Source organism: Hypanus sabinus, chromosome 8 (genome assembly GCF_030144855.1).
Source record: "Hypanus sabinus isolate sHypSab1 chromosome 8, sHypSab1.hap1, whole genome shotgun sequence".
Classification (NCBI taxonomy): domain Eukaryota; kingdom Metazoa; phylum Chordata; class Chondrichthyes; order Myliobatiformes; family Dasyatidae; genus Hypanus; species Hypanus sabinus.
The window spans coordinates 116,435,417-116,449,861 of NC_082713.1; the positions used below are offsets into that span (position 1 = coordinate 116,435,417).

General features: G+C 43.1%; 1 protein-coding gene across 3 annotated transcripts in view; it reads left to right on the forward strand.

Annotated features, from left to right (window-relative positions):
- Window positions 1-2,859: 2,859 nt before the first annotated feature.
- kitlga (kit ligand a) overlaps window positions 2,860-14,445 on the forward strand; it is a 142,221-nt gene continuing 130,635 nt past the window's right edge. The window contains exons 1-2 of one of the 3 annotated variants that reach the window (XM_059977650.1): window positions 2,860-3,382; window positions 3,810-3,914. In XM_059977650.1, coding sequence (XP_059833633.1) covers window positions 3,368-3,382; window positions 3,810-3,914 — 120 coding nt within the window. In that variant the 5' untranslated portion in view covers window positions 2,860-3,367. The remainder of the gene's footprint in view (window positions 3,383-3,809; window positions 3,915-14,445) is intronic. The other 2 variants (XM_059977653.1, XM_059977651.1) reach the window with 2 other exon arrangements.

Here is a 14,445-nt window from a genome sequence, read left to right on the forward strand (position 1 = left end):
ACTGTAACCTGATAAAGAGCAGTCCATGGCACGGTTTAAAAGAAAGTCTCAAAGTCCCGACAGTCCATCATCTCACGCAGACGGTAGAAGGAAGAAAAACTCTTCCTGCCATGAACCTTCAGCATCGCAGCTTGCCGATACAGCACTTTGGGAGCTCCGACTACAGCCGAGTCCGAGTCCGTCCGAAAACTTCGAGCCTCCGACCAGCCCTCCGACACCGAGCACCATCTCTGCCGAGCGCTTCAACCCTGATATCGGCCGCCAAGCAACAGGCAAAGCCGAGCATTTGAGGCCTTCCTCCCGGAGATTTTTTCCGATCGCACAGTAGTAGCGAAACAGGCATTTCAAAAGTTTCACCAGATGTTCCGCCATGCTTCACACGTCCGTCTCCATCAAATCAGGATTGTACATGGCCCCTACTTACAGATAACAGATATTCATTCCTGGAGTGGCTGCTGCGTGCTGCATCGTGCCACCATCTTGCTTTGGGCCTCCTATCTAAGAAAGGATGTCCTGGCATTGAAGAGGATCTAGAGGAGGTTCATAAGAATGATTTTGGAACTATTGTATGAGGAGCGTTTGATGGCTGTGGGCCTATACTCATTAGAGCTTAGAAGCAGGAAGGGGAATCTCATTGAAACCTATTGAATATTGAAAGGCCTATATAGAGTGGATGTGAAGAACATGCTTCATATAGTGGGGGAGTCATAGACCAAAGTCAACATCCTCAGAATACAGGGATGTTCCTTTAAAACAGAGATAAGAAGGAATTTTTTTAGCCAGACAGCTTTGGAGGAGGCCAAGTCATTGGGATATTTAAAGCAGAGGTTGATAGTTTAGATTAGTAAGGATGTCAACAGTTATGGGAGAAGGCAGGAGAATGGTGTGAAGAGGGATAATAAATCAGCCATGATAAATTAGTGAAGACTCAATGGCCCAAATGGCCTAATTTTGCTCCTATGTCTTATGGTCTTACAAGGGGCTGCAAGTGCTGGAATGTGGAGTAAGACACAAAGGAGCTGGGGGAACTCAACAAGTCAGGCAGTGTCTGTAGAGGGAAATGGACAGTCAACTGTAATGAAAACATTTTACAGTCATTCCTTCTCCTTTTGTGATTCAGTATCCACAAACAAAGGAGGCACTGTGCACAAAGCAAGGTTATAAGAAATTACTTTATTAAATTAATACCAGGAATAAATACAGAAAGAAAGAAAATTGGTTAAGTAGTAAAAGGATGAAAATAATTCTTATCAACCAATCATTAAACCATGCCACACAATATACACAAGGGGAAGATAGTTGTCCAACAATTTTTCCAATCTCTTTGCCGATGTTCTTATCTCTATCTCCTCGAGGGGTTGGAAGTGAAAAGGGTGAGTGAGTATTTTCAAGTTCATGTGCATTAAGATCTGAAGATCTATCCTGGACTCCACATAGTAATACATTTACAAAGAAGTTGCGGCAGTGGCTATGTTTCATTAGGAGTCTGAGCAGATTTGGTACACATTTCTACAGATGTACTGTGGAGGCCCTTCTGACTGGTTGCATCACCGATTGGTATGGTGGGACCAGCGCACAGGCTGCCAAGGGTTGTAAGCTCAGCCAGCTCCATTATAGGCACACACTTCCCCACCGTCGATGACATCTGCTAAAAGATAATGCCTCAAGAAGCTGGAATCAAACATGAAGAACCCTCACCATTCAGGACATGTCCTCTTCTCTTTACTACCATCAGGGAGGAGGCACTGGAGCGTGAAGACTCTAAGGACAACATCTTCCCCTGCACCATCAGATTTCTGAACAGTCCATGAACCCATAAACATCTCCTCACTAATTTACTCTCTTTATGTTCATTTTTATACATCCATTTTGTAGTTTATAAATATGTTTATGTATTGCACTGTACTGCTGCTGCACAGCATCTAATTTCACGACGTATGTCAGTGGTAGTGAAGTTGATTTTAATTCTAATAGGAGGGTCCATAATTTTAAAGTGGATGAGGGAAAATATAGGGGAATGTCAGGTAAGTGTTTTTCCAAATTCTTGTTATCAACCTTAAATGTATGGATAGAGGAGCGGAACTAACGACGTTAATGATTTTATCCGATGTAATATAATAGCCCAGCTTTGTTTAGTGTCGTTTTGTTTAGTTTAGTATATATTTTGTTTTCCTTTTTCATTTGGGTTTTTTCTTTTCATATTTTTTCACTTATATCTTTTTTTATCATGTTTAATCTACATTAAGAGTTTGGGAGGCTTAGTATATTTATGCATGTTATTTCTAGTTTATATTCGTATATGCATTTATCAATGATGTAATCCCACTCTCTTTGCAATATTAATGCTGTTATGTATATGAATTTGAAAAAGATTGAAAAAGAAAGAAAGATAAGTGTTTTTTTTAACCCACAGTGAATGGTGGGCGTGTGGAGCGCCCTGCCAGGTTTAGTGGCAGAGGCAGGTAGACTAGGGACAATGATTACTCTTGGATGGACACATGGATAATAGGAAGACTATGTGGGAGGGAAAGGTTAAATTCATCTTGGAGTGTGTTAAAAGGTTGGCACAAGATCGTGGGTCGAATGGCCGGTACAGAGCTGTGATGTTCTATGTTAAAGTTGTGATTCCGATTCCCTGTACCCTCTCCAGCATGTAACATGAAACTACCCCCCAACCACCATCTAAACTAACATCACTGAATCGTGCCATCGGTCGCTTGATCACTGTGTGTGGGAGCTTGCTGTGTACAAATTGGCACTGACTCGACATTAGTAAGCCGAGGGGGAAAAAAGCTTCCCATTGGCCCGCGGGGGTTTTTTGGAGGGAGGAGCCGCTGAAGTCTTTCAATAACTACGAGTTGTCCTGACCCTCGGTACCATTCTGCTCGACCTGCCGCACACCGGACTGACTGTCGCTCAGAGCTCCAAGTTTCAAAGACAGAGTCATCGTCGGGAATAGGGCTACACATGCGAAGCGCCTTGCGCGGGTTCTCGCCGACCTCCCGGGTGTCAGTCAGAGGAGCCCCCCGAAGCTCCGCTGCGTGTGCAGACTCTGGGCGAGGGACCGGTTGTATGGGACTGTTGGCGTCTCCCACATGTGTTTCGCTTTCTGTTTCCTTCTCTTGCCAAACATAATTTTTTTTAAAAAAAAGGCGTGCCTGCTCTCTGCACAAGGAAACTGCCTTTTTGCATAAATACTCATCGATATATATATTTTTACAAGCCCCCCTTCTGCTGTAGCGAGAGGTGATAGTGAATCTGTTCCGTGACTCCCACAGAAAACATGCCACAACAGTCGGAATTCAACTGTCGCTACTAACCGGATCTTCGTGAAGGGAGAGTGCGAATAACATCACCAAGATTCCTTATGAAGGAGGCAAATGTAAGTGAAATGTAAAATCAGCCCTGGTATGTCCTGGGGAAACAGGTCTCTCCCGTTTGGATTCAGTCTCGGAGAGGGAGAGGGAGAAGAAAAGGGAGAGACGATTTCAGTGTTAGTGATACCACATGCGTTGCCTGATTTGTGTGTGTGTGTGTGTGGGGGGGGGGGTGTGGAGTCTCTGTAGGTGAGAATCCTGCATTATTGTCAATTTATTTCACGTTTTTTAGTCTTAATTTGAAGAATGTGAGGGGGTTGGGCGGGGAGGGCGCGCAGATTCGGGGAGTATTTCTTTCCTTCTCTTTCTGGCATATGCAGACATGCTGTTGTAGTTAAAGCAAATGCGAAACCAGCACGTTCTGTGTCGCGCGAACGGATTTTGCAAGCTCGCGCGTTATTATGGAAGTGTTATTTCTGTTGGAATGTATAGCAGAAGTGTAACGTGGCAGAGGGATTAAACTCAGGGGCACGCAGGAACTGTCGGTATCCTCAGAAAGAGTTCTCAAGCCAGTCCGGAACTGTCTACCGGCTCAAGGTTGGGTTAATTTGTATTTAATTTTAAATAAACTTCAGCCATTAGTTATAATGCCAATATCAAGGGGTTTAAAAAACGGAGAGCGATCACAATAGGATGCAAGCATTGAAACAAGAGATTCTGCAGATGCTGGAAATCCAGAGCCACGCACACAAAATGTTGGGGGAACTCGACAGGTCGGGCAGCTTCTATGGACAGGAGTAATCAGTCGGTGTTTCGGGGCAAAGATCCTTCATCGGGACTGGGAAGTAAAGGGCCAGAAGAGAGGATATGAATGGGGAAGTGGAAGGAAGGAGTACAAATTGGCAGATGATAGGTGCCAGGTTCCCGTAGTGAGTTTGATCGGAGAATCAGAGATCACTAACGGGGGAGCAGTGAGTGACTGAACTCGCGTTGAAGAGAATTTAACTGCTCCAGGATAGGCATACCGCAAAGAGATTCCACAGCAGAGCAGCAAGGCATTCTGCAGATGCTGGAAATCGAGAGCAGGGCACAGAGACTGCTGGAGGAACTCAGCAGGTCAGTCAGCATCTATGGAGATGAATAAACCTGCCAGACCCTTCATCAAGTCTGGAAAGGAAAGGGGAAGATACAGAATAAGAAGATGGATGGGTGTCAAAATGCTGTCCTAGAACATATGCATATTTTATATCCCATAAAAAATCATGATTTGGCATCTGTACAAAATAGTTATGGGGTTTGGAGTTGGTGATTTCCTATGGCCAGTTTGTCCAGAACTGACTTGATACTGTCTTAAAATAAAGGGTCAGATGACAGATGAGTCATACTGGGACTGATGAATCTTTGGAATTCTGTGCCTAAGGACAATATGTCAACATAATTCAACATTTTCCACTTATCACCTCCCAGCGCATTACTTCTTTCCCCCCTCCCCTCCCCTCCCCACCTGTCACAGGGGTTCTCGACGTGGAGTCTGCGGACCCCTTGCTTAATGCTGTTAGTTCCTGGCATAAGACACATTGGGAACCCCTGGCCTATCACCTTGTACTTTTAGTGCTTCCCCTCTCCCCACCTTCTTATTCTGGCATCTTCCCCCTTCCTTTCCAGTCCTGATGAAGGGTCTCAGCCCAAAATGTCGGCTGTTTATTCATTTCCCTAGATGCTGCCTGAACTGTTGAGTTCCTCCAGCATTCTGTGTGTGTTCTTCCAGATTTTCAGTGTCCGGGTTTGCCATATTGCAGGAAGGATTTTAAAAAGCTGGAGAGGATGTAAAAAAAAATTCATGGAAATCGGAAGGCGATAAGCTGGGACTTTTTCACTGGAATAATGGAGTGATGGATCTTCACTGAGGTTTTATAATCATGAGGGACTTAATTCAGGTAGATCAGAGGTTCCCGACCTTTTTATGCCATGAACCCCTGCCATTAACCAAGTGGTCTGTGGACCCCAAGATGGGAACCCATGATGTAGATGATCAGTTCTTTCCCTAGGGTTAGGGAGTCTAAAATTAGAGGGTACAAGGGAAGAATCCCAGGAATAAAAGGGTTAATGTCTGAGAACGTTTGTTAGCCCTAGGCTTGCGCTCACTGGAGTTTAGAAGAATGAGGGGAGATCTCACTGAAGCCTGTTGAATATTGAAAGGCCTAGAGAGAGTGGACATGGACAGAATGCTTCACATAGAGGGGGAGTCTAGGACCAGAGGGCACAGCCTCAGAGTACAAGGGCATTCCTTTAGAACGGAGGTTCCTTAGCCAGTGGGTGATTAATCTGTGGAATTCATTGCCACAGAGAGCTGTGGAGGCCAAGCCATCAGGTGTATTTAAAGTAGAGGTTCATGGGGGGGAAGGCAGGAGAATGGGGTTGATGATGGAATGACAGAACAGAGTCGAAAGGCCAAAGGGCCCAATTCTGCTCCTATGTCTGATGGTCTCATGGACTTAAAAGGGGGCACACAGTCAATCTGCTGGAGGAGCTCAGTGAATTGAGAAGCATCTTTAGGGCAAAAGGAATTTTGTTTTTTCACACTTCATCCCAAATATCAGCAAAGTTCTCAAGGGAATTTGATGGGCAAGCTTTTTACACGGGGGGGGGGGGGGGTGGTAAGAGGGGCTAGCTGCCAGAAGAAATAGTGGTATAATTTCCCAGGGCAGAAATAGCTAATATAAGAGGGCCAAATTTTAAGGTAATTGGAGGAATGTTCAGAAGGACGTCAGAGGTAATTTTTTTAAAAGATGTGCAGAATAGATCCTTCCAGCCTAATAAGCCACACTGCCCAGCAACCCACCTATTTAACACTTAAATCACAGGACAACTTACAATGACCAGTTAGCCCCTGCTAACTTGAACGTTTTTGGAACGTGGGAGGAAACTGGAGCACCTGGAGGAAACCTACACGTTCATTGGGAGGGTGTACAAACTCCTTACAGACGATGCCCAAGGTCCACACCTGTAACGGCCACACTAAACTCTTTACACACAGAGTGCTGGGTGCGTGGAATACACTACCAGGGGTGGTGATAGAGACGGATACAACAGGGTCATTTAAGAAACTCCAAGAGAATGGGAGAAAGTGAGCCTGGGGTAAAGGGGAGGTCACGATCTTACTGAATGAGGAAGCAAATACAATGGGGCTAATTGACCCTCACTCTCACAATGCTGGAGGAATTCAGCAGGTCAGGCAGCACTGATTGTGGGGAATAAACAGTCAATGTTTCAGGTCGAGGCCCTTTGTCAGGACTGAAAAGGAAGGAGGAAGAAACCAGACAGAGAAGAGAAAGAGTACAAGCTGAAAATGATACATGAGGGGGAAGGTGAAAGAGTGCGTTAATATACTGGCACTCCCTCCCTAACACCAAGACATTTGATGGTAGGTAGCTGGTTCTACCTTCTTCCCCACTTTCCTTCCAGTCCTGATGCTCTTTATTAGGTTTTGTAGCCTGACTTTAGTTCCGGCTTCTAACTCTCTTATAAAACAAGTTCCTTTAGGATGGAGAGGTGCCAAAAAAAAAATCACAGTTTTACAAAGTGCTTAAGAGTGGCCATTAGTTTCTAGCTGAGTCAGAGACGGAACTATGTTTAAATGAATATTGGCTAGGAGTATGAGGAAGAAACCAGACTCTCAATGTAGCTACAAAACATTCCCTTCTGCCCATTCACAATAATTCTGTGGAATTTGTCTGATGACTAGTGTGTGAGTTTTTCACCAACTTAGACAATTGTGTTCAGTTCTGGTCACCTCATTATAGGAAGGATGTGGAAGCTTTAGAGAGGGTTCAGGGGAGGTTTAACGGGATGCGGGCAACACATACAGAATGCTGAAAGAATTTAGCAAGTCAGGTAGCATTTATGGAGGGGAATAAACAGTTGATGTTTCGGGTCGAAACCCTTGATTGACGCTTTAAGGACGAATAGAGGTTGACACTTTGTTCCCCTCTGTTGATTTTGCCTGGCCTGCTGAATTCCTCCAGCATTTTGTGTGTGTTGCTCCAGATATTCAGCATCTGCAGAATCTCTTGAGTTTATGACAAGGGGCTGAAAGACCTATTCAAAATCTTAAACAGACGATGCCTCAAAAAAGGCAACATCCATCATCAAGGACTCCCATCTCCCAGGACCTGTCCTCTTCTCATTGCTACCATCAGTACAGAGATACAGGTGCCTGAAGACGCACTCTCAGAATTTCAGGAACAGCTTCTTCCCGTCCACCATCAGACTTCAGCATGGACAATGAACCCATGAACACCACCTCAGTGTTTCTGCTGAAGTCTTGCACTACATGTTTCTTTAATATTTATTACTATAATTTATGGCATATTTTTATGTAATACACTGTACTGCTGCCACAAAGCAAGAAATTTCATGACATGTCCAGTAAAAATAAGTCTGATTCTGATACGTGTTTAGAAGCAATTCAGAGATTTTATTTATTATGGTCCAGAGGAGCTGTATTAGATTTGGAGATTGTGTTATTAATTAGGACAGTTTTCCTGTTTGGTCAGATTAAACAGTCATCAGCAATGAATAATTGCAGTTGTTGTCATCCCTCTCGTCCAGTGGATGATGACTGCAGAACCAGCAAGGATATTAATCCTGCCAAAGGGTTTCGGCCTGAAATGTCAACTGTACTTTAATCCATGGATGCTGCCTGGCCTGCTGAGTTCCTCCCGTACTTTTTGTGTGTTGCAATGATATTAATTCTTAGCTGCCCTCTGAACTTGTCCTAGTAGATCAGACATTTGTACCATTGTCACTATGTGAAACAGAACAAAGGATACAAGTGGATAAGCTCCCCTGAATTAACCTCAGGATTGAATTCAGAGACAGCACCATCACTCCCAGACTTCGGAAGTCGGCCTGGTCCTTTCCATAAAGACTAGCTTTATTTGTCACATATGCATCGAAATATACAGTGAAACTTGTCTTTGCATCAGCAACCAAGGATTGTGCTGCTGGGCAGCTCGTGAGTGTTACCATGTTTCTAGCACCAACACAACAAGCCCACAACTCCCTAACTTACGAACTCTAACCTGTACCATTCTTTGCAAAATGGGAGGAAACCAGGGCACCTGGAGGAAACCCACGTGGTCATGGGGAAAACATATAAACTTCTTCCAAACAGTACGGAAATTGAACCCTAATCCCATCACTGGCACTGTAAAGTGTTATGCTGCCATGCAGTCCTATCTGTAGATACAGTATCTACATCTACACCCGCTATATATCTGTATTGGGTGAGCTGGATGTGGTCATGACCTGAGTCATGCCACATAGACAATGTGTTGGAAGTCTCCATCACAATGTCAGTGTATGTCCAGTCTCACAAACAGGACAGATGTACTCGAGATGCAAGTACTCTGGCGTAGAGGAGGGCAGCAGAAGCTTCGGGATCACTGCTGCCATTGGAAAGGAGGCACAGGAGCCTTAGGTCCCACACTATCAGGTTCAGAGACAGTTATTACCCCTCACCAATCAAGTTCCTGAACCAGCGTGGATAACTTCACTCTCCTCAACACTGAACTGATTCCACAACCTAAGAGCTCACTCTCAAGGACTCCACAAGTCATGTTCTCAATATTATTTATTTATTATTATTATTATTATTATTTTTCTTTTATATTTGCACAGTTGTCTTCAAGGTTGTAAGTCACATTGGTTGTAAGTCTTTGTGTGTAGTTTTCCATTGATTCTACTGGATATCATTGTTCTTGCCTACAAGAAAATAAATCTCAGGGTTGTATATGGTGACATATACGTACTTTGATAATAAATTTACTTTGAACTTTTGAGTTCACACTTGGACTCCCGACTCCAGGAGGTTTCGTGGTTTCAACTCGAACATGGCGAAGAAAACAGCTCAATTGTCTCCCAGCACCATTTGATGACTCGGTCAATGCTTCCTTGTGCCGAGTAATATTTGTAAGAAACAATGAAAGTATCAAGGAAAAAGAACTTCAATGACTGTCACCAAGAAAGGCTCCAACCAACATCACACTCCAAGCTGGCAAGTGCTGAAGGACATGGTTGTCAAGTTGAACATCAGAGTGAGATGACCATGAAGAAGCTGTATCTGGTCCTCACCATTGCACCAGGTGCGTTGTCCACCCATGCCTGGCTGCTTTGGTAGGAGTGACCACTGCACAGTCCTTGTGAAAATAAAGTCCTGCATTCACACACAGCATGCCCCCCATGATATGTGGCACTACCATCAAGCCCAGTGGAATGGAATCAAGATAGCTAAGGCTCAAGATTATTGGAGGAATTCTGTGGGTCAGGCTGCTCCCATGGGAGGAAATGGACAGTTGACATTTTGAGTCGAGACCCTTCATCTGGTCTCAAAATAGTTGTCTGTTTCCCTCCACTGATTCTGCCAGACACACTGAGTTCCTCCAGCATTTTGTTTGTTGCCCTAGATTATAGAATCTGCTGGACGCTGTGAACCATCAGCAGAAGTGGGAGAGTACACCAGCACCACACTCGGTAACCTCTCACTCCACCATCTCCATCAAACCAGGGATCGATGAGGAAAACAGAAAACCTTGCTGCGAGCAGCTGCAGGACTGAAAATGAGATGCTGACCTGGCAGCGCTGCACAAAGGGTTGAAATTGTACTTATCAGAAACAGCACTAAGTATTCCCATAGCCGGTGGTGTAGTAGTCACAAAAGGTAGTGTACAATTTAAACAGAAGTTCTTAGAATATCACCTTTCTCAAAGATAGTGGAGCCCAGAGTGGTAACAGGACCCCTCCCCAGATAGAAGAATATTTACCTTCCTCAAAGGTTGACATAGAAGGTCTATCCCCACTAAAACCATTATTCACTAAAATGTCATCTACAGGGACACTAAATCACTTTCAACAAGAATATCATCACTAGAATGTGAATTAACCTCAACGTTGTCAACAACAGATGTAGCATTACTATCAACAGGCTCACCTTGTATAATAGTCGCTCTTTGTTTTACCTTTAATTGGGCCAAATCTGCAGTACGTCTTTTATCTGAGACTTGCTCGTCAGTCTTGGAGCAAATTTCGCTGGCAGATAAAACATTATAATGCTTTTCCGAACGGCGAAATACTCCCCCAAGATCAAGAGCAGGACCGCTTCCTCCTCTGTCCTTACTGGCTGAACGCTGAAGATGAGGTTGGTGTTGGAGTTGGTTTATAATTGTCACATGACATGATTGAATGATGGAGCAGAATCAATGGGCCAAAGTACTTAATTCTGCTCCTATGCCTGATAGCTTGATGTACGGAGATACAGTGAAAAGCTTGTCTTGACTGCTATTCATACGAGTTAGATCATTCCACAGTGCATTGAGGTGGAATAAGGTAAAACAGTAACAGTGCAGAATAAAATGTAAAAGCTACAGAGCAAGTTCAGTCCAGCTGAACGATAGAGTGGAAGATCACAACAAGGTAGATTGTGAGGTCAAGTCTATCTTATCGTACCCTGTGTGCATCCAGATGCAGTATGCAGGAGCAAACTGAAATCACCTGGAGTTGGTGTTCAAAATAATGGGCAACTTATTGAAATCTGGTGCTCACCAGGAGGCCAGCCAAAGCTGACCTACCCAAACATGATTGGATGCAGCTTTTACATTCTCAGCTCATGAGATTACCAGTAAACTTTATTTTCATAATAGATTGGTAGCTTCAAGAAGACCTAATTAAGTGACAGATTAGGCTGATTACACAATAAAATGATTATCCAGGTCTGGTAGGAATTCCAGTTTTCAATTACAATAATTGGTGCATGCTGTAATGTAATTAGTGAAGTTCCTGGGACTTGGGTGTTGTCACTGCTGCATTCCATGTCTCTACTTTTGTCTGCGGTTTCTTGTCACAATATTCACACAATCCACACCCCTGTTGACTAGATATTAGCATACATTATAATTTCCCCTACAAGAAGTAGGCCAAAGGAATAATAACTTTCTTCAGATTTGTTTATAGGGGATTGCTTAATGTCTTTCACTCAGCAGATAAATATGATTTATCTAATGCACACTTTTTAAGATATTTACAAATTAGGAATTTTTAATGTATTTTACTTCCAAGTTACCCCTCTGCTTATCCACCTAATATGATAGATACCTCTTTTTAGTTTAAACCACTTCAAAAAGGACTGATAGCTACAATTTATAAATGGTTATTGAATTTACGAATGATATCTAACAATAAAATTAAAGGTGCTTGGGAATTGGAATTTCAAGACTTACTTTCAGATAATCAGTGGAGTAAAATTTTTCATTTGGTAAATACTTCATCTATTTGTGCCCGTCATTCCTTGATACAGTTCAAGGTAGTGCATTGGGCACATATGTCAAAGGATAAATTAGCCCGTATTTTTCCCAATATCAATCCTATTTGCGATAGATGTAATATTGAGGTGGCCACTTTAACCCAATATTGAGGCCACTTTAAGGCCACTTTGGTCTTGCATAAAGTTGGACAATTTTTGGAAAGATGTCTTTAAAACTTTATCAAAAGTCTTGAATCTGGACCTACAACCAAATTAATTTAGAGCAATTTTTGTGTTTATTCCATCAGAAGCAGGATACTGTATCTTCTTGTTTCTGCTCAGTGGATGATAACCTTTTCAACTTTATTGGCTAGGAGAGCCAGTTTACTTAAGTGGAAGGATCCTAATCAACCTAATTTTTTTTTATTATTGGCTTTCCTCCATCATGTCCTGTTTAAGTTTAGAGAAAATAAGAAGTTGGACATTTGATACTCCCTTTAAATCTGAAGAAATCTGGCGACTTTGTATTCAGTATTTTCATACAATTTGATTTATTGATTTTTGTACTGACTCTCTTCCAGTTATTTTTTCAAAGTTTTGGATTTGATCAGAAAGTCTTTCTTTTCTTGCTTGGATTAGGACAGGTTGTTTTCTGGCAAAGTTGTACTTAGTAAGTTGAAGGACCTCAAAACTAAAAAAACTTAGAATACAAGAGCTTGTATGTTCCTGTCAGAATAAGAGGCGAAGGTAACAGCTTTATAGAATCTTAGTTTTCAAGAGATATTGAGACCCTGATTAAGAAGGAGGTATAGGCAGGTAGGAAAAAATGAGTTTCTTGAGAAGTACAAGAAATTCAAGAGAACACTTGAGGAGGAAATCAGGAGGGCTAAAAGAAGACATTAGGTTGCTCTAGCAGACAAGGTGAAGGAGAATCCCAATGGCTTCTACAGCTACATTAAGAGCCAAGGGATATATAGAGACAAAATTGATCCTCTGGAAGATCAGAATGGTAGTCTATGCATGGAGCTGAAAGAGATGGGGGAGATGTTAAATGGATTTTTTATATCTGTGTTTACTTGGGAGATGGACACAGAGGCAATGCAGCAGTGAGGTCATGGACCCTATACAGATTACGGAGGAGGAGGTGTTTCCTGTCTTGAGGCAATTTAGGGTGGATAACTCCCCAGGGCCCGACAGAGTGTTCCCTTGGACCCTTCGGAAGGTTAGTGCAGTAATGACAGGGGCCCGAGCAGAGCTATTCAAAACATCCTTAGCCATGGGCGATGTGCCACAGGACTGGAGGACAGCTAATGCAGACAAATCTGATGTGTTGCAACTTGGGAGGAGCAACCAGGTTGTTACACAGCTGTTACTGGCTAGGAGAGCCAGTTTACTTAAATGGAAGGATCCTAATCTACCGAATGTTTTTTTTATTATTGGCTTTCCTCCATCATGCAATAGATGTAACACTGTGGCTGTTACACAGTGCACGGTCGGGCATTAAGGAGTGTGGTAGAACAGAAGGATCTGGGAATACAGAACCATAATTTCTTGGAGGTGGTAGATAGATAGGGTTGTAAAAAGTGCTTTTATAACTTTGACCTTCATAAATCAATGTGTTGCGTACAGGAGTGGGATGTTATGCTGAAATTGCATAAGATGTTGGTGAGGTCTAATTTGGAGTACTGTGTGCAGTTCTGATCACCTATAGGAAAGATGTAAGTAAGATTGAAAGAGTGCAGAGAAAATTAACCAGGATGTTGCTGGCAATTGAGGGCCTGAGTTACAGGAAAAGATTGAATAGGTAGGTCTTCATTCCCTAAAAGATAGAATATTGAGGGGAAGTTTGATAGGGTAAATGCAAGCAGGCTTTTTCCACTGAAGTTGAGAGAAATTACAGCTGGAGGTCATGTTTAAAGGGAACATGAAGGCATACTTCATTGGGAGGGTGGTGAGCCTGTGGAATGAGCTGGCAGTTCAAGTGGTGAAAGTGGGGTCAGTTTCAACATTTCAGAGAAATTTGGATAGGCACATAGATGAGAGAGGTATGGAGAGCGCTGGTTTGGCCGCGGGTCAATGGAACTCGGCAGATAAACATTTCATAGCAGAGTAGATGGGCTGAAGGGCCTTTCTCTGTGCTGTAGTGTTCTATGACTCTAAATGAAATCACTGTTTCCCCGTGGAAACAACCAACTCGATTCACTCCATATGAAAAGTATTGGATACCGCACAGGGAGCAGATAACATCCCAACTGTAAAGTTAGTCCTTCTAACACAGAAGGAGGCTGTTTGGCCCTCTGGTTCCAGTAGAAGAATCCAGTTGAAGAACCCTAATACCCATGAATACAGCCAAACAAAACAGTGTTACTCTAGCTCCAGTGCAAAACACAGTTCCAAAGCTCTTACACAGCATGAGGCAAATTTAACACCTATACAATTCCAGAAAAATACAGTTACACAAAAAAGGATAATTTGTATCTATATATGGGGTAAAAAGAATATAGGGTAATTCATATATATGAATGTTGCTTCAGTCTGCAGTCGAATACGGTGTAGCTGGTCTTTGCCGAGAAAACACTAGGGGGCAGCATCAGTGGATTGCACTGACTCCAACACCTCCTGGGTGGCAGTAAACAGGCGATATTGTGGCTTGAGTCGTAGTCCTCACTACAATCGAGCTTACACAGCCCCCCCCCCCCCCCCATCATCCGCCCCACTGTCCATTAATGCATCAGTGATTTGGACTTGCAGCATTCCACACTAACAATGTCCAACAGGATCTTGCGATCACAGGTAAAGCAACTAAGACAAACACTCAACGTTAGACTG